Genomic DNA, 19,940 nt, shown 5'->3' with positions numbered 1-19,940 from the left:
AAGACTATATTGGATTATCTTCCAGAATAAATAGGAACAACAGATGGGACCATATAGGTGGTGTAGTGTCCCAGGAGGCACTGTTGTTATTTGAGACACATGCATTGCATGTACGTTGTGGCATTTTGGCATAGGGTGATTTAACTCAATGTTTGGAAGAAGAAGCATAGCATACCGCATGACACTGGTACCTCAATAGATGCTAGGAGCTCTCATAGAGGTGACTCACTCATGCTGGGGCACTGCAAGTGTGATTTCACAGATGTGGCTCCTGGATACTCAGTAATCTAATCAACATATTGGATTATACACACAAGATTCATAATTGGGTGCACAGTGCTTGACATATTGGTTTCTGCTTGGTGCAAACACTGTTCAAACTGTATTCTTGGATTGCACACAGGTTGGGAAGGAACACTATGTTGAGTCTGACTTTGACATGATAATTGGATGTCTTGCTTGCATTGCAGAACTTCAGGTGGATAACGTGGTAAGGGTCCGAATACTCACTTTGTTTGTGGGGAGTATGTACTTTGGATAACTAGGCCTCACTGAGTGATAATTCATACTGGGTACAGGAAATAAGGACACTAATATATTTCTGTTTTTGGAACTTTAGTCAGATGACACATGATCTGAGGAGTCGCAACAAATAAGCACAGATTGAAACGTCCACATCTCCTCCCTAGGTTGCTTTTAGCGTTTCAAATTTTGCTAAGAGATACCATATTCGCACAGATATGACTGCTACCTATGTTTGTTCTTCAGAATCTTTGTACAACCATGGGACTTGTTCATGGTCTTGCCTTATGTAGTTATATGTATTTCTGTACACTAAGCACTGCGTTGTCTGCATCATTAGTGATATAAGAATTGTATACAGTTCCCATACAACAAATGAAATTTTATACTAAAAAAGAGTATCCTGTACCTTTTCTTGATAATACTCAAGACTATGTCAGTAATGAATTCAGATCACATACCTCACCAGCTAATGAGAGGTATTGACAAATGAGAGCCAAGGGCCAACCCTCTTATATTACATTTACTCTGGTTCTCGTGGGCAGCAAGGGCTGTACTTGTATTGTTTATATAAACAGTACTCCACATAGGTCATCACTCTCTGTATCAGGAAACAGGTGACCCATTCTGATTTTGCTACCAAAAGCACAGGAGTGAAAATGTGTTTGCGCTATTGGGGATAGGAAATGTTAGTGCGGGCAAACACCCACATTAATAGTTCCTCGTCCCAAGTCACAAGATGATCATAGGTGAGTGTCTAATTTCAGGTACTTAAGGCACCTGGAAGGTGAACCCGGGAGGTGGGCTACCTGAGCACCTCATAGCAAGCTTCTGTGGGAACCCCTGAAAAGCGTAGATTATAAAACAATCCATTTAATAAAGCAGTTGGTTCATATAAGTTATTTTTCAAAGGGTTCATACCAGTAACAAATATGACTAGTGTGGTTGAGCCCCTGCATATTAAGCTGTAAAGTAAGTACATCAATTTCTAAGTAAAGTCAATGACAGAATTTTCATTGTTGAGTGAGCCATTGGTAAGTGGTTAAAGTACATTGATACAAAGTTCTAACATGAGCTGAGTTGTCTCTACCCAGAGTACTAGAGGTGAAGGTCAATTAGTGGACCCGAAGACGTTTTAATTCCTTTCAAAACTTAATGCAATTGGTTTCTTTTCGAATGTCCACTGAGAGAGCTTTCCAAAGGAAAGAAGTTTGAAACAAAAGGTTTTTCTCTGCAGGAGTACATTTAAATGAACATAGGATTTGAAAGTACCAAAAAACTTAGGACTGTCACAAAAGGTCATTGGTCTATGTAGACCAGAAAGTCTGCCCTGTGTAGGGAGGTCCTGAAGAGAAAAGAAAAGAAATGACCCCCATGTACTAGGAGAAAACTCCCAGCATATGAACAGGGAACCATTATATAAATTATGGGTGCAAGCTGCAGGAGAAGACCTCTGATTGCAAAAGGCACTGAGTATTAATTAAAGAATGTGTGTATGCTTGAACCAAGTTAGTTGAGCGAATACATGTTCTTACTTCTTGGCGACAATGAGGCTACAATAGGTTGGTGGGCTTGTTGGTGGTAGAGTCTATTGTGTCTGAGAACATACTGCCATCCATTCTAAATGACTTGCGTTGTTCTCTGCATCTCCCCCCCACTTCCCAAACTATGTATTGGAGGATAACCCAATAGTTGTGTAGAGCCTTGCTTCCAATGGTCTCATCCATAGCCTCCTCATCCATCCTTAGGATCTTAGAATTTTAGGCAAAGTCAGGTGGTTGTGAAAAAGGAGGCTTCTCCCTCATCCCACCACTCACTGTGTTTTGCAGTTACAGTGGGAGCTGCTAGTGGAGGAAAGAGGAATCTTTCTATCCCCTGCATCAATATACTTTTTTGCACATCTATGACTAAGTATTGTGTATTTTCTTCTTCACTGCAAGAGAGACAGAAGAAAGCGTTTTCCTCCTCCTCTCTCCAATCTCAGGTCGATCATGATCTAAATGGCAGAGGAGGCACTAGCAACGTATGTCCCCTGTCATTCCGTGAGACAGGTAGAGGCTGGGAAAGGGAAGATTTCCACAGCCTGTTGTTTTGGTAGGGATGTAAATAAATTAGCAAATTCAGTCCAGGAATGATGCTTTCAGTGACTACACCATTTCTCCAGTCAAAAACGCTGGAGTAGTTGTTAACAGGGTTTCAATGAATAATAAAAAAGATGACATACTGATGGTCATAAAGGTGTGGCCATGGCAATAAAGAGACAAATATGGATAATATGTGCAGTATACATACCTTCAGTTTTGATCTTCAGAGCTGTTCTCACAAGAGCAAATAAAGTAGCATTAAACATTACTGTCCCATCACTGTTTAAAGGCATGTTCATGGCTACCAACCTCTGAAAAGAAAAAACAAATTACTATCAACTTAGTAATATTAGTACTATTTTTTAACTCTCAGTTATACACTGTTTACATATACTCATAACATGCAAAGGAACTAGGAGTTTTGAAAATAATAATTCATATTTGTGTATATTGGTGAATTTGAGAAGAGGTGACATTTTCGATAAAATTGGATATCAAGCGGCATGTCTTCAATCAACAACGTATTGCCAAAATATATGGCTGATAAGCTGTGGCTAGTTATATAGTTCTACACCTCCATCTAGATAATATAACATACCATACTATATTATCATATATTATAATATAATACAATATAATATACTATAATATACTATAATATAATATAATAATATAATATAATATGTTCTCTCACCTTAGATCATTACTTATTTGTACTTGAAAATTACTTAAGATTAATATAATGCTACTGTTCCTGTATACCTGTATTCTGTTTACCTAAAATAATTATATAGGCTTGCTAAGTCATAAATATCAAAACAACACTTTAGTTCTTAGATTTGTTTCAGTGTTTAATGAATACACTTCTTATACACTATAGACAGTGCCAGATGATGGAATACTTTAAATAACCAAGGAGTATCTTATGCTGAGTCTAAATAACAGTAATACATTTTCATATAAACCAAATCCTGATTCTATTTTTGCTTGGCAAATAGCATGAACAGCAGACAAACAGAGTGAAAAGCGATCAATGTTAAAAAATGGACTAATTCAGTTGTCTGCACCATTCCTTCTAGAATTTGTATACAGAGTTCAGAGCCTGAACGGGACGAACAGTTAAAGGAAATGCAAACCCCACAACACACAACAAAGACTATTACTGCTATTTACAGAACTAAAATCATGTACGTGGACTGAAGATGAGTTTTTTCTAACTAGTGGCCATTGTGGTCTAAAAATGGAGGATCACATACAGCATTATGTGTTGTGGTCCTAAACACAAAGGAAGCAGAAAGGAGAGGCTGTAATCGCTACTGCACATCAATTTTGTTATTTTATTTTGGGGGGTTTGTAACCTTTGTGTGCCCTTTCTAGTTCCCTCAGAGTGCTATGCAGAGGAAAGGATTACAGCTTTTAGTAAAAGGGTGGAAAGGGTCTTGTTACTTCAAGCAATGACTATATGGCAGTGTAATCGCCATGTATGGATTGAGTTGATGTAAAAGCCTCGGTAGTAGGGGGTCACTAGATTCTCAGTAGTGTCCACGAGTGGACAGCAAGACTGGCTTAGAGTTCTGTGAAAGAAATACTGAAAGGTGCCTTACAGAGGGTGGGGAAAGTAGATTGAATAGAGGTCTTCCTGTGTATGGATATGAAGGAGTGGCTGCACTGGAATCTGAAAAGGTCTCCTCTAAATCTAATATATTCCAGTAGGACATGCAAACATGCTGATCCCTGAGGAATATTCTGATGAATTATGTTTGCTCTGCTCAAGCAAATGTTGTGGGCCAATCCTGAGCCCTCTGCTGGGTGGGAACCTTGTGATATATCCATCAGAATAACCACACAAAGCCTTAACATTAGGCACAGGGTCTTGAATGTATTTTTTTATTAGGATATTTGTAAAGTATGTGAACACTTGAGCTTTGGAAGTCAATTTAGAGCTTTTAGAGCTGGAGTGACATGGCTCTGGCCTTTCAAACAATATTATTTGGGAGTGCATTATTCTACACTCAAGGGAGACTTTTGTAGCAGATCTGTGGAGCAGTCTTTGTAGTAAATGATTGGAAACAGTATCACAGTGATCTGTTTATTTAGGAGAGGAGGCAGGAGGATTCCACAAAGAGAGTGAAACTGTCAGAAGGTATTTTTTTGTGGTTGTGTTCGTTTACCTTAAGTACCTTGAGAACCTTGAAGGTCAATCCTGAAAACCACTGGTCGCAAGCCTCCTCTACTGGTACAGAGAGGGCCCCCCTAAAGTTTGTCTAGGTGAATGCTAAAAATAAAAGGTCAAGAGGCCCAGGAAACAAATTCTATTCTTATCACTACTGTTGAGGAGCCAGTAACACTGCATGCAATCATGGACATCTTTCAAGTAGTCAGCAGCACCCTTGATACCTACACTAGCTTAATGAAAGGCAGTTGTGTGTGTCACCCATGCACAAATAATGGACAGCATTCTGGGCTTTCAGGATGTCTCCTAGAATACCTGTAGATGTCTAATAGTTGTGATAAGAAGAGATTCTTGTGGCACCATCACAGATGACAGCAGTAGTTCAACATTATATAGCACCTAGCTTACGGTTAATTTACTGGGTTCAACTGTTACGAAACACTTTGAAGCATGCCAAGGAGGTCTCTTACCAAGTAAAGACATGCACTGCTGTCAAGTGGAAGAATCATGAACAATAGTTGTGCAACAGAAAGCATTATTCATGCAATATGTTAGAGTAAGTACCATAGTGACATCTCCGCATACGTGAGAAAAGTCACTAGTAGTAACTTGGCACTTGTAAATTAGGTTCCACCCCATGAAGTCTACATTTTACAGTAACTTTATACTCAGTAATGAATAGCCAAAAGTAGTAAAGTTACTACAAAGTATAAAATTAAATTTACACATATATAGATTTATTCTTGTGTAAATTTAACTTTATGAATAGGCCCCTATGTATGCAGACTGTAGAGGGTTTACATGTATTTCGAAGAACAGGCACAAAAGCTCAAGCACATGGATGCATAGCTAGAAGAAGGAAATCAAAATTGCTTACTACCATATCTTTATAAACTAAGGAACAGGCTCTATCTCTCAATACCCAAGATCTCCAAACAAACCAAAACGACTTTCACACCTGCAAGGAACCATGCCATTGAACAAGTTCTGATATTGAGTCTTTAGTAGATTGCGTTGTTTGACATGGGCTTGACATGGGCAGTGGATGAGCCCAAACACAAAGCCCAAACAATCGGACTCACAAAAGATAAACTTGTTTCTCAGTCACCTTTGATAGTTGGGCTCAAGCAGCAAGGCTTTCTTGAGAGAAAAGCAACAACAGGCCCAAAAGCACCATTACAGTAAAAATACATGAACATTTGAAAACTAAGGGTCATATTTGTGAGAGGGGTTGCACGATGCAAGCCCAAAATGCGATTTATCAAGTCACACAAGGCCACCTTGCGTGGCCCTGAGTGGCTTGATAAATCCAGAGTAATGCAATGCAGTGCAAATTGCTGCATTGCATTACTCTGCCCCTGGGAGGCCTTCCATGGGTGATGTGCAGGTGTTTCCATGCAACACCCATGGATTTTGACGCATTCCCAGATTTACCAAAAGTGGTAGACCTGGAAATGCATCACAATGCTACACCTTCACAGGTGAGTTATATCAAGAAGAAATATCTTCTGCAGCACACACAGAAAGAGAAAAACGCCTCTGGGGATTGTTTTTGGGTAGGAAGACTTCCTCTCCTGCACAAAAAGAATCCTCCTTACAACGCAGGCAACCTTGCACCATAGGGCAAGTTTGCCTGCGTTGGCGCTAGGAATCCAAAAAAGCACCAGCATAGGAACAAAGGCAGAAGTGTGCTGTATGTTTTTTAATTGTACGCATTCCTGCCCTTTCCTTGTCATGCAGCATAACAAGGTGACTGGCTGCAGTAGTCTAGTAAAGAAGAAAAGGAGAGTAAATTGCTATATGAATTAATAAAATTAGATGAAGAATTATGCAAAAACATCATAATAATTTTAGTCTACGGTGTGCAGTAGACCAGGAACTAGACACCGGAATGGAAACTTGGCAAAATATTTACCTTCAGACTTGAAACAAAATTTGTGGAGAAAGGACTAAAAAAATCATGAAGGATGGAAACCTTCAACAGGGCAAGAATTGACACATTTGCCGAGCAGGACTACCTAAGTTTGGATACTTCTGTTTAGGGATTCCTATGCATTCCTCTGCATCTCATGCTAAAAACCCAGAGAAGGTAAACATACCAAAATGAAATGGTTTCATAATTTTCAGTAAGTATGGGGCCTTCCTGAAGTCCTCAAGAGATGAACTTACGGCTTTAGAAAAGGTAGTCTATCTTCAGTTTCTTGACTGCAAAAGCCTTGGGATTTTCTGCAACCTCAGATACCAAGCAAGCAAAGATGCAGCAGGATCTTCACATATTTAGTTTAGGTCCAAGGCAAATTGCCCATTTCCAGCTAGATCCTTGGAGTTCGCTGCAGCAGCACCAGTTATATTTGGCTACAGATCATTCTGTTCTTCCCTGGGTGTTCACAGGAGGAGGCTCCAGAAATGTCCAGTTGAAACTGATTTTGTTCTGAAAATCCTATCGTTTTCTCTGTTTAAGGCTGATCTCCGCTCTTCACATTGACTTATATGTCATTGAGGGTTTGCAAGATGTTAGCACCATTCACGTTGACACTTTCTAGTGCCAGAGGTTAAAGAAAATGCTCGAGACAAATCTCTCCACTCCCTTCGACTGTCAGGGGAAATTCTTCTTTGCTGCAAGCCAGAAAGTCTTCTTTTCCTCACTGTTACACTGAACACTCTGCTGGAAGAGGGTCAAGCAAGATAATTTAATGGTAAAACCAGCCCACAATTGGCAATGCTTCATGTGTGAATTGTACTAAAATTCCCAGTCCTTGACTTCCTATCTTGTGCAGCAGTACAATCCATGTCCCGCCCTAAGGATATGTTTTATGTCAAACTTGTATCAAAGTTCCTTTCACCACAGGAACAAAATCTTTGTTCCTTTCTTCTTCTTTCTCGCTTTCTCTTATCTCCTTCAAAGGTCAGCTGAGTTAGGCTCACCAAAGGTCAAAGAAAGTCTCCACATCTAAGCCCCGATTTCCCCAGATAAGCATGTACTTGTTACATAATGTCACATTCTTGGAACCAGAAATAAACAAATTGTGTCACGATAATACTGCATATCTGACACTTGAACAACTGTGTACAACATCTGCACAAAGTTGATTTGCCAGAGTGCCAGGCTGGATTTTTAATCAGGTCTCAGCTGCTTCGGAGAACAAAATTTCAGATGTCTACAGCATGTAAAATGGGTGGAATTTACCACTGAAAAAAGATGGACACTCTCATAATTTTGTTCAGCTGTTAGGAATTAGATTTTCATTTCTTATGAAACAAGTCTCAACCTAGAAGTAGTCTGCAGCATCCAGTGAACAAGTACACCTGTTAAGGTACCTATTCAGTTCCATAACACTAACACCTTTACCCTAGACTTCAGCATCCTTGGAAATGTCATGTGGTAAGTCCTGCTAGCATAATGATGACAATATAGCTCCAGGCACAAAATTACAGGTCACCGGGGAATCTACAGTCTAGGTAATGAGGCATGTGTGTCCATTGTAAATGTGAGTTTTTTTCAAAGAATCTAATACCACTCTTATAGAGAGAAATCTGATTCTGAACATGGAAGAATAAATACATGAGAACATTTGTTGCAGAACATAGTAGTAAATAATTCAAAACACATTGAAAATGTTCAAACTCTAGCAGATGGTTTGAGTAGAAATAATTCTTAGAGATGTGTCTACAGCATAATTAGATTCGTATACTCTCTCATAGGCGATAGTCAGTATTTAAGATTCCCAGCTCGGACGTTCACCGGTGTTCCTCAAGACAACTAAAATATTTGGCACAATTAGGATAATGAAATGAATGAATAACAGATAGTGAAAGGAAGCCATTTTAACTTAAAATGATAATTTGGAGAAAAACTTATAAGTCAGAAATCAGTAAAGCGCTATCTGGCATCTACTGTAATGTCAAGCTGAAATGCATGAAGATTTTGGTGATAAAAATGAACATATTTCTCCCTTAAATTAACAATAGTTATTTTTCTGCCCAAGAAAACAGAATAGGTTATTTTTATTGTCAAAAATATGAGGCACGTTTTTCAGAGGATCTGTTTAAAGTGTAATGTCCAACATTACCTTGCAAGCCACTCGATGTGGGCATAGTTTACCAAAACCAAGTGGAGGCTGAATACGACGAAGCAATGTCACAACATCAAGATGCTTAATTCTTCCCCTGTAAGAAAACATTTGAAATTTATCAATATATATTGATTTGTGATGTAGAAATACAGAAAATATGTTTTTTTGGTCAGGGGTGACATAGCACCTGTCAAAGACAAGTCTTGCTTACAATAAAGTTAGAGTGGAATTTGGGCCCCTTTTTTAACCAACCTCTTTCTCTGGCTTGAGACTGTCAATCACATCTCAGTTCAGTCCCGAAAAGTATTTCTCCTCTGTCTCCTGATGCTACTGGCTGTTAAGCTGTACCTTTCTTTCTCCAGTGTGGTGCTTGCTTTGGATTGCAATAGGGACATCTTTACAATTATAGGCCTCCTTATTCACTGCTTCTGACTTCCTTCCTCTACTCCTTCTTTCTTTTTTTTTTTTTTTTTTTTTTTTTTTTTATTGGACACACAGCGGTATAAAATTTCATCAGAGAGAGGGCATCATGATCAATACATAAATCTCAAATATCAGTTATAAACATTTTTATACCAGAGTAGAAAAATATTCATGTGAAAAGAGCAGGAAAATTCATCAGCAATCTGTTTTTTTATCAGCCCACTCTCAGGGCCCTGAAGCCACGAGCACAATGGTGCCCAAATTTTGGAACCTTTTTTCCTAGATGCGGCGCCCTTTATACTATATAAACAGTATTCCAGATGATATGCAGATAAGAGCCGTGTAATCCCTTGATTCCAACACAGAGGGTCAGATTCCCGCCAATCAGACGCAACACATCCACACAGTACGGACATTGACAAGAACAAAAAATATCTTGACTGGTTCTTACAGACAGACTAATCAACCTCCAGCAGCACCAGTTGAGGTGTTAAATTAATATTCTGCTCAAGAGTTCAGATATTTCATTTATAAGCCTTGACAATTTCCTGCAGTTAATAAACATACGGCAAAGATCTGCCTCTGAGCTTCCACATCGCGGACAAGTGTTACCCACTCTTTTTCCCCAGCTGGCAATCTTGGCCGGTGTATAATATAAATTATACAAAACCATGTAATGCTGGGCTTGTGGGCCGGACGACATTAAGACATTCTGAGCCATATCTATGGATTCAAAAACTGCAGACTCATTACCACCTACCTGCAATTCCCATTTCTTAACAAGCAGTGGCACATCATCCTGTACTGAATCTAGAAGGAGCGGGTACAAGTTCCTAATAGTACAGCCTATGGATTTATCCACAGCCTCCATCAGCTTGAACCTACCCCCGCACGGGTTGTGTTTAAAGGTAGTTAATAAAAAATTCCTAATCTGCAAGAACTTAAAAAAGTCTCTGCTTCCTAAGACAAACTCTGCATTTAAATCCTCAAATGTCTTTATATGACCTCCCTTGAAAAAAAGTCTCCCACTTTCTGAATCCCGCGACCAGCCCATCCTGTACAATACCTATCTCTGAAGATCTCTGGAAACATAGGTGTGTTCCAGAGCGGTGTATAGTAGCAAACCTGCCCCATCCCTATCTTGCGCTTAACCTGCGCCCACACCTTAAAAGCAGATCTGATCGTTTTAAATTTAACCTTCTTGTAGTAGCTAGGTTCTAAAATTCGAAGGAAGACTGCCCCTGCCCCCTTACCCAAAATTAGTGTATAGATTTAGGGAAGAGTATCTTGCATGGTTCAATACATAAAATATAGTGTCTGTGCATATTGTAATACAGCCGCCAGGTAATATAATTTGAATTTAGGGAGCGCCCATCCCCCTCTCTCCCTTCGAAGCGTTAAAAAGCAAAAAGCCGGGCGTGCTTTAGTGTAAGACCATATAAAATTACTAGTCAGCCCTTCCATTTGTTTAAACCATTCCTGCCCAATTTCTAATGGTATAGTTCTAAAAAAGTAGAGCACTTTAGGTAGAAAATTCATTTTAATCACATTACAGCATCCCATCAGCGAGAGATGCAAATTATTGATACGGTACAGGTCCTGCTTGGCCTTTGTTAAAACTGGGGCCAGGTTTATTTCTACTATCTCATCAAGGTTAGCCATCAGCTTAACTCCTAGATATTGGACCTTAGTCCTTTTGCGCTCATCCTCGAAGACTGTCCAGCCATTAGCTAATATTTGACATTTAGTTTTATTCAGTAAATACACCATTCCAAACCGTACAGCCTCATATTCTATTTCCTTTAAAGCGGTCGTGGGGTCAGTTGTAACAACCGCAATATCATCTGCATAGGCGAGTATTTTTGTGCTGCCCCCTATCAATTCCACTGGGCTGATCAGCTTATTGTTAAGCAGTTACCTTATCAAAGGGTCGATATATAGGGCAAACAGCAAAGGTGAACACGAACAGCCTTGCCGTGTGCCTCTCTGAATAATAATGGGAGCTGATTTTAACCCTGCTATTTGCATAGTGGCGGAAGGGTTATGATAAAGCTGCTGATTCGCCTTAATAAACCTAGGGCCGATATTATTTTTATGCAGAATTGTCCATAGGAAGGGCCAATGGACCTGATCATATGCTTTTTCTGCATCAAGCAGTATAACTGCCATTGGGAGCTGAACGTCTGATATGATTGCCTGTGCCTTTCCCAGGAATAAACCTGTGCTGCCACGGAGATACAAGATTAGAAATCACTGGGCTTAATCGACTAGCCAGTATCTTGGCATAACTTTTGACGTCGCTGTTAATTAAGGAAATTGTCGATATGAGCCCGGTAGATGCGGCTCCTTGTCTTTTTTCAAAAAGACTATTATCTTGGCCTCTTCCCATGAAGTCGGTTGTGGGGACCCTGACTGTACTTCAAGAAATAAACTGAGTAGTTCCTTCCGTAATTCTAAAAAAAAGGTTTTATAGAACTCAAGGGGAATCTGATCTACCCTGGTTACTTTGCCACTTGCCAGAGCGCTGATTGCTATGCTAATTTCCTTGGCTGTCACAGGCGCTTCCAGCTCATTCTTATCTCCCTCCTGCAGCTGTCCCAGCAGAATATTCCCCATATTTAAGAGCTTCTCCTCCTCCTGGAGTTGCCCTTCTTGTGAGTAAGGTTTTTGATAAAACCGTCTAAATAGTTCTAGAATTTCAGGGCCACTGCTAACTAATTGCCCTTCTTCATTCTTAAGTGTACTAATGCTGCCATGAGTTAGCTTCTGCCTTATTATTAAGGCCAACTGCTTACCAACTTTCTCGCTATATTCATAGCATTCCTGACGATATGCCAGAAATTTAGCAGCTGCCGTTTCCATATAAATCTTTACGGCCTCTGCTTTTGTAGCAGTTATTTTGTGTAAAATATCTGAAATCTCTCCCTTACTCTGCATCTCCTCCCCCAGACGTTGTTCAGCTGCAGTCAGCTTTATCTGTATCGACTTTAATTGTTCAGTGCCCAATCTCTCTTTTCTCACTGCGTACCTCAGCGTTTCTCCTCTAACAGCAGCTTTAAACGTATCCCATACTATATGGCAAGGGGCAGAACCCTGATTTATCTTGAAAAACTCCAGGATCCAGACTTTTATTTGTTGTACATACACTGGGTCTGCTAGTAGTGCTCTATCGAAAGACCAAGACTTAACTTGTGTCCCTTCCTTCCCTAGATCCACCACCAAAACCAACGGATTATGATCCGATAACATTCTGGGATATCTCTCAATCCTTAACCAATTTTGCAGAGATGCTGACACAAAAAAATAATCCAGCCTGACTGACTTATTATGAAAAAAAGGTATGGCCTGGTTCTAGCGGCCTGCACCTCTGCCAAACATAATTTGATACTAATGTCTAGAGTGCCAAATAAACTTTGTTTTTTCTACCCTGGTATGCCGTTTGCTATTGAATGGGGGTTTCATTATCTAAATGTATATTAAAGTCCCCACATATTACAACCGGGGTTGCCCAAGATACGAGTACTGTGTTAACTAAGTCCAGAATTTCCGGATCATCCACATTTGATCTGTAAATTGAGCAAATTGTGAACTTGGACTCTCTAGCCAAACATTCCAGCAAAACCACTGACCCAATTTAATCGTAAACTGTTTTACAACCACTGGGAACATGATTTGTGTAACCATGGCCACCCCTCTGGTAGTAGTGTTCTGGCTTGTATGTGGCACTAGCTTCCATCCAGGAAATTCCATCAAATGCTTCTGCGCGCCTGCAATATGTGTCTCCTGCATGCAAATAATATCGGCCTTGAAGGCTTCCCTTACCAGCTGGCGTTTTTTACTATCATTGAGCCCACAGACATTCACTGTAGCTATATGCATTTTACTTTCCTGACCTATATTTTACCCATCTTCTCTCATACCCTGCCAGGGCCAGCCACATTATCTTTTTAAATTTTGCTTTAAAGAAACCCCTCGCATTATTACCATCCTCCCCACTGTGTGTCCGTTTACACCCTCTCCCCCCTTCCCTGATCGGTCCCGACCCTTTCCCCTCAAAACCAACCCTCCCCTCCCTATCCTACCCTCCCACCCATAACATTGGAAATAGGATCGCCAGGCCACTAAGCCTGTAAGATGGAAGTCGTCCACCCCGCCACCCCAGCCCGCTAATAAAGCTAGCATAATCTAAATTCTTCTCCACCGCCACAGTTCCCACCTATCACTAGCAGCAGTCAAGGTAGAACAAAAAGTACAAAATAAAAACACACAACACAAAAAAGCAGCAAGATTGAGCGGAGGGAGCCTCCCTTTAGACAAAAAACCCTGCCTCCCCGAATCACCCTAATCACCCAGACCCATACAGCAATTTAATTTCCACCACTGTTGCTGCTTCTTAATTGCTGCAAATATTCCCCTGCTTTAATTTCAGATACAAAAGTCTGCATTGTTGATTTGTAGATGATTTTTAACCAAGCGGGCTTAGAAGATACGCTTCCGCCCCTGCCTCCTGGAAAGGTGCAATCAACTGCCTCAACCGCCACCATCTCTCTACCGTAGCATGTGCAAAGTCTTGTCTTGAAAAAAAAAGATACTCCCTCCACATTTGTCTTTAAATTGGGTCGGGTTTTTTCAAACACTGTCTGCCGCAGCAAGAAGTTACCAAAGTATATAATAATGGCCCTTGGATAGTTCTGTCCTCCACTGATATCAGATATATATATATTTTTTTAAACAGTGGAAATCAATGTGCTCTCTGAATCTCTGTCTCCCAATTCCATTCCAGAAGATCTGGGAAAGCTTCCTTAAATAACTACACTATGTAGGCCCAGGTGCCCCTCCAGGCCCTCTGCTATGCCCAAGTCCACTCTTTCTTTCTTGTGTATTTTTATCTTCCTTTTTTTGCTGTGACCCGCTTCATCCTCTCTGCCTCTACCCCTTTCCTGTGTCCCTCTTGTTGCCCCTGCTGACCACGCACTCTAGTTCTTCACTCACACCCATCCATTGTTCCAATGTGTATTGCTCACCCCCAAACCTGCAACGACAATCATCGCTCCAGCCCGCCTGTTCCTCCAGGGGCTTATTAGGTCTGGCATTGTTATATGGTTCCTACTTAAATAATAGGACGGCATATTAGGATGAGAGAACTTCAGAATGAGGGATAATAAAACTGTCCACATCATCAGAAACAGCCAGCCCAATTCCTGGCTAGCTCACAGTGCCTCAACTACACCCCTAACCCTGCAGAGGTGAAAGGTAATTGTAGCAGCCTAAACATGACACTCTGACTCCCAAGGAAGTTGTGGAAACAGATCTCACCCTTTTGCTGTATTACTCATGCATGCCCAAGCGAAACACAAGAGAGATTTGAGATAAGTTTTCAATACATTTATTGAACAACTGCAGTCTTGCATAAAGAGAATGAACTGTGATAATTAGGCAGATGAAACAAGGCAGAGTAACCAACAATACGAACATGGTAAAGAGGATGAATAAAACAACTATAGCAAATGATTTTTAGATGTTCCTACATAGCCCTAACACTGTTCTGAAAGCATAGTGGGTGTGTCCTCTGCCTTTGCCTGATCTAAGGGATTAGCCTTAGTCCTATACCTGGAAACTGAGTCCAGAGTCAGCATGGAGTGTGAATGCCAATCCTCTTGGGAAACTGGTAGGTTAGCGCTAGCAAAGCTGCATGCCATACACAGCATTTGTCCCAGGAAAGTCGTGGCTGCAGTGCCCTCTGCCCCTTCCGGGTCAGTGTACCATTTATATAACAAAAGCCACACTGTATTAGAATCACAGCACTGATGCTGAGTTATGTCTAGATGTCTCCTGAAGGGCAACTCAGGCACTAGGATATTGTGTATTGTGTTTGTAGCCGTGAACAGAATGCACTGATTATATGTTGAGAAAAGACTAACTAAAACAAGCAACTCGTACAATATATTCCTAGAATAATACAATGCAAGCTAAGTGTGCAAAAGTGACTGCTAAAAGCCATGCTAAAAACACTTCAGCTAAAACATGTAAAATGTAGAATATAAAACAAATCTAAAATACGGAACCAATGTTGGTCCAAGAGGGCCACACTACACTCTCCCATTGGGTGTGAAAAGACAGATTCTAAACACCCAGGCTATAAAAGGAATGCAATATTCACTCCAACAAGCAAAGTAACAAGCTGAATTAAAAATGAGTCAATTAAAAATATAAAATCAATCAGAACAATTTACATAGAATAAGGGGCAAATATTAAAATCAGTGGACACTTCCAGGATGTCATCCATTTTGTCATTATCAATAGAACCCAGAATGGATCCAGCTTGCTAGGGCAACAGAACCACAAGAGACTCGGTGAGCAAGTTGAAGGAACAAACATGGTCAATATCCTCAGCTGCTGCTGAGGCGGCAGCATCCTGTGTGGTGGCCACAGTGAGTGAGCCAGAAATAAGGAATCCAGGAGATGTAGCATCCATAGCCACATAGAATGGCTTATAGGAGGCATTGTGAAGCAACAGCAGTCTCATGGAACACCAAAAATGAACCCTTAATGGGGACATCAGTAGATTCATGTCTGTAGATTTTACCAATTGTTCTGCAAGACAAATGTTTAGTGCACACTCGAAAGGGCACCAAAGACAGGGGAACACAGGCCATACTGGCAAAAAGGACAAGGACCAGCTGCCACTTAGTTCCGCCAATAAAGGTATGCTAAAGTACTGTATTGTGAGCTCATGACACAACTGGACATGGGGTAGTATCGTCACCATTTGGCTTCGAGATGAGACATCGATTGCGGTGCAGCAAAAGTAGGATTAAAATACCACCAATTAAGAATAACACAAGTGGTATGCCTCCAAAAACACTCGACAATACAGTGTATAAAGATGGCATCACTCAGTAACAATCTGGAAAGTGCTGACAAAACCATACCCAACAGCTTTAAAAAATGTGTACAACACCTGCGGTGCTGGATGCATTAAAGATGCAACTCAGAATTTCACCAAAGTGTTGAGGAAATTGGTGTTTAACAGCGATTGTATTTCAGAGGACAACCTTGCAACTCGCAATTGGAAAGTTTCAAGGGCACATATAAGAGACACGTTTTTCTGAAACAATAGAGCTTTCAGCTGGCTCAACTTGTTGAAATTAACATTAAAGGTAGGAATGGAAGGCCACAAATTAGCTACCATAATCTCATGCATGGGAGGAAACGGTATGCTATTACAGCAGGTCACTACTTGAGAAACAGAGACCACATAGAGGGAACCTGCTCTCATCACACAACAGCCTTGATCATTTAGCATCAGGTAACTTCCATTTGAAAGTAAATGAAACATTGGCCGAATCAAGCACTCCCTTCAAGTAACATGCCAAATTGGCCACGGTTCCATTACAGACTTCATGTAATGCCACCTGTTTACACGTCATAGAGTGGTTTGGAGAAGTTTCACATTTGTTTCCAGTAAGAACAATCTGTTTTTCCCCACTCACACAGTTGTAATCAAAGGGTAATTCTCACACCTCATGTGTAAAACTCTCCCCTATAGCCTCATGTCTGCTCACTGGAAAATGTTTCAAACATGATGTGAATTGAAATGTTGAGATTGGCAGTGATAACTCCATGTATAAGCCATACTGCTGATAAAAGGAAAACTGTAAAATGAAACTTTTCTAATGTTTCTGTGTTAAGCATTGTGTATGTAGCATCTTTCTTTGTCATTATCAGCTGTTTATGAGTTACGCTGAAAGGCAAGAAAAATGTTGTTGCCTTCCCGTGCTTCCAGGGCACGCAGTTCAATTTAAGAACCTGTAATGTCCAACTCAACTGCATAATAGATCTGATTGCCTTTGCCCATGCTGTTAAAAAGACGTCATTTTGAATAATATCAATTGCAGAAGACCCAATGTTATTTAATGTGTAAATACAAATAAATAGTGTGTTCATTCCATTATCAAAAACATCCAATGCTTTTTCTTAATTAGGCTGATCGATTTGCCTTAAATGAGCAGCAGCTTCCATTTGAGAAAGCTCCAAATTTCAGTGTATTTGACAGAGAGGAATCTTTTTGGAGTGTGGTGACCTAGGACTTAACAGGAAATCCTGCAAATTCATGTTACCAGAGAGACGAGATAGGCGCTCTTTTACAGCTGATAAAGTGGAAGGGTGCAACCATTGCTGACAAAGCTTTCTCACGCTGTATGTAGTGACCATCCCTGAGTGCTGTGACTGACTATAACCAGGGTATGGTCTGCTTGGTTTAAAACCATGCAAGGAGTTTAAACATGTGCATGACCACCATTTGTGTCCACTGACCACAATAATCACCCATTGGGACCTGAAAGTGTAGAATTAAATGTAATGTACAATTCTGAACCATGCCATATTGAGCTGTTCTTCAGTGTTATTTACTAAATGTTTCCAATTTTCAAAACATGCTATTGAGGAAATACGACGGACCTTCATTTCTTTAATTTTTGCTAGACCTATGCAAGTGGTCTTCAGCATTATGTCTTTCTGAAAAATCATTTGTAGTTGAATTAGACATGCTTTAAATAAGGCATCCAGGTCCTGCACTTGACAACTTTTTGTTCCTCAAATTGACTGTAAATCAATTGTTTCTTTCCAATATTCATGGCCTTTAATTTCTAATTGGGAAACAAACAAATTTGAATAAATCAATTTTGTGTGGGTCAGCATATCTTACCTTGCTTTTGAAGGTGTTCATTTAAAATAATAAGAGAGACGATCTGTAGTACCATGCCCAGAAAAATATGTGAATTTATCTAAATACGTTTTTGAACTTCCCACTGGTGCAGTTGGGCAATGTTCCCATTATGTATAATTGAAAAGAAATGAATGCAAGTGTAATCCACAAATAGGACCATGGATATATCAGATAAGTTTTTTTCAACCAGTGAAAAAAAACATGTACACCATGAACTGAAGTGTGAGAAGAATTGGAAGAGAAGTCATCAATGTCGACAAAGTAAACAGACACAGTCTGCATGAAGACAGGAGCCTCTGCAGGTGAAAGAGATCTGGTACACACCTCTATAGGTGTTTCACTATAAACAACTCTGTTGCTTTGAGAAGTTGTAAAAATCTCTATACTTTTATCTAGTATATTTCTTGCATTCGCATTGGTAACAGGAATCAACAAAAGTTCATTCTCCGCCTTCCCCAGCCTGAGGGAAACAATATTGTTGTTGTTTAATGCTTAAATATGTATTTCCTGTAGGGTAATGAGAGGGATTAGAGAAATACCCAGGAGTCCTCAAGTCCTACTGTGAATAGGATGGGCCCCATGATGCAATATTACTTGGGCAATGGAGACAAAGCATTTGTCTTTACAATCAGCAAGTGCTTTCAAAATCACCGATCTGGTACCTTGAATTCCAAAGACTGTCACCGGTGCATGGTATAATGGGTGAAATTATTCCTTCACCAGAATCTTTTCTTGAAACAGATCCCCAAACTTTGGAATCCAGCTGGTAGGTGCTGTTTGCTCCTACCCTGGATGCCCTGGGTCAGCTCCCCGAGTGTTTCTGATCCGCGGCAGGTCTTGTGGCCGGCCTTGACCTGTGCTGCCTCTATCTGACCTCTTTTCCTCTTCTCTCTCCTCCTGTTGGCTCTAATTTTTCTTGTTGCCTGCGTGGACTTTGTCTCTCTGTCTCTGAGTTTCCTTTAGTTTTCTTGCCGCTTCCCTGGACTTGTCTCTGACTTTGATCTCTTTGTAGCTCTTTTTTCCTCCATTCCTCTTGTTGCTTGCCTGGACTCGTCTATTTTGGTCTTTTGGTCTCGCTGTCTCACTTTTCTCTTTATCTTTGTCCCCGCTTTCCAGCTGTTTTCTTCCCGCTTGCAACTACCTATCGATTCCCGCCCTACTCCCCTCTTCCCCTCCTACCAAAGGACCTACTTAATCAGGGCCAAAGCACGGGCAAAAGTGCACTAAAGGCAAGCCGGTCTGAGCCCATACGCCCTGGACCGCGCACAGTGCCAGGACCCCTGGCTATCCCACCCTCCAAAGTTAGTCTGTGACCGAGCTCCGAGACCTCATCTCCAGGAATCGAGACAACAACTGCTGCACCACAATCCCCCGGACCATGGTCAGATCCCTCACCTGCCTCCTATGCTGTTTCTCCTGCATCACCAAGTCCCCCACTGCCTCGTGGCCACCTCGGCACCCAAGAGGAAAGGCCCTCCACTGCCTACTACTCAACACCAGATCCCTCAGCAAAAATGCCTCACAAGTTTGGGACACCCTCACCACCCAAAACCTGGACCTGTTGTTCATCACTGAAACCTGGCTCACACCCTCAGCCGCCCCTGACATCTATTGCACAACCTCGTCAGACTACAAGATGATCCACAAGACCGCATAAACAAACATGAGGGAGGCATTGCCATCATCCATTGGGGCCACCTCCAAGTCACCCTCACAAAGGACGAACCCTCTCCACACATGAAGCACCTCAATTTCATCGTCCACACCAACGTCACTACCACAATCAGAGGTACCGTTGTATACCATCCGCTGGGCCCCTGCGCCACCTTCTTCAAAGTAATCACCGAACACATTGCCCCCCTAGAGATCAACTCTAAACATGACATGCTTCTCAGCGACCTCAACTTCCACCTAGACGATGCCAACGACCACAACT

The 19,940-nt window shown here is 40.9% G+C and overlaps 1 protein-coding gene across 2 annotated transcripts in view; it reads right to left on the bottom strand.

Annotated features, from left to right (window-relative positions):
- Nucleotides 1–19,940, bottom strand: part of CACNA1D (calcium voltage-gated channel subunit alpha1 D) — a 1,248,477-nt gene that overhangs the window by 206,019 nt on the left and 1,022,518 nt on the right. For both annotated transcript variants that reach the window (XM_069206436.1, XM_069206437.1), the window contains exons 36-37: nucleotides 8,850–8,946; nucleotides 2,815–2,917 (exon numbers count right to left, since the gene is read on the bottom strand). In XM_069206436.1, the coding sequence (XP_069062537.1) occupies nucleotides 2,815–2,917; nucleotides 8,850–8,946 (200 nt within the window). The remainder of the gene's footprint in view (nucleotides 1–2,814; nucleotides 2,918–8,849; nucleotides 8,947–19,940) is intronic.

This window comes from Pleurodeles waltl, chromosome 9, assembly GCF_031143425.1.
Source record: "Pleurodeles waltl isolate 20211129_DDA chromosome 9, aPleWal1.hap1.20221129, whole genome shotgun sequence".
Taxonomy (NCBI): Eukaryota; Metazoa; Chordata; class Amphibia; order Caudata; family Salamandridae; genus Pleurodeles; species Pleurodeles waltl.
The sequence above is the reverse complement of the archived record's forward strand: the minus strand, read 5'-3'. Positions and strand labels throughout refer to the sequence as shown.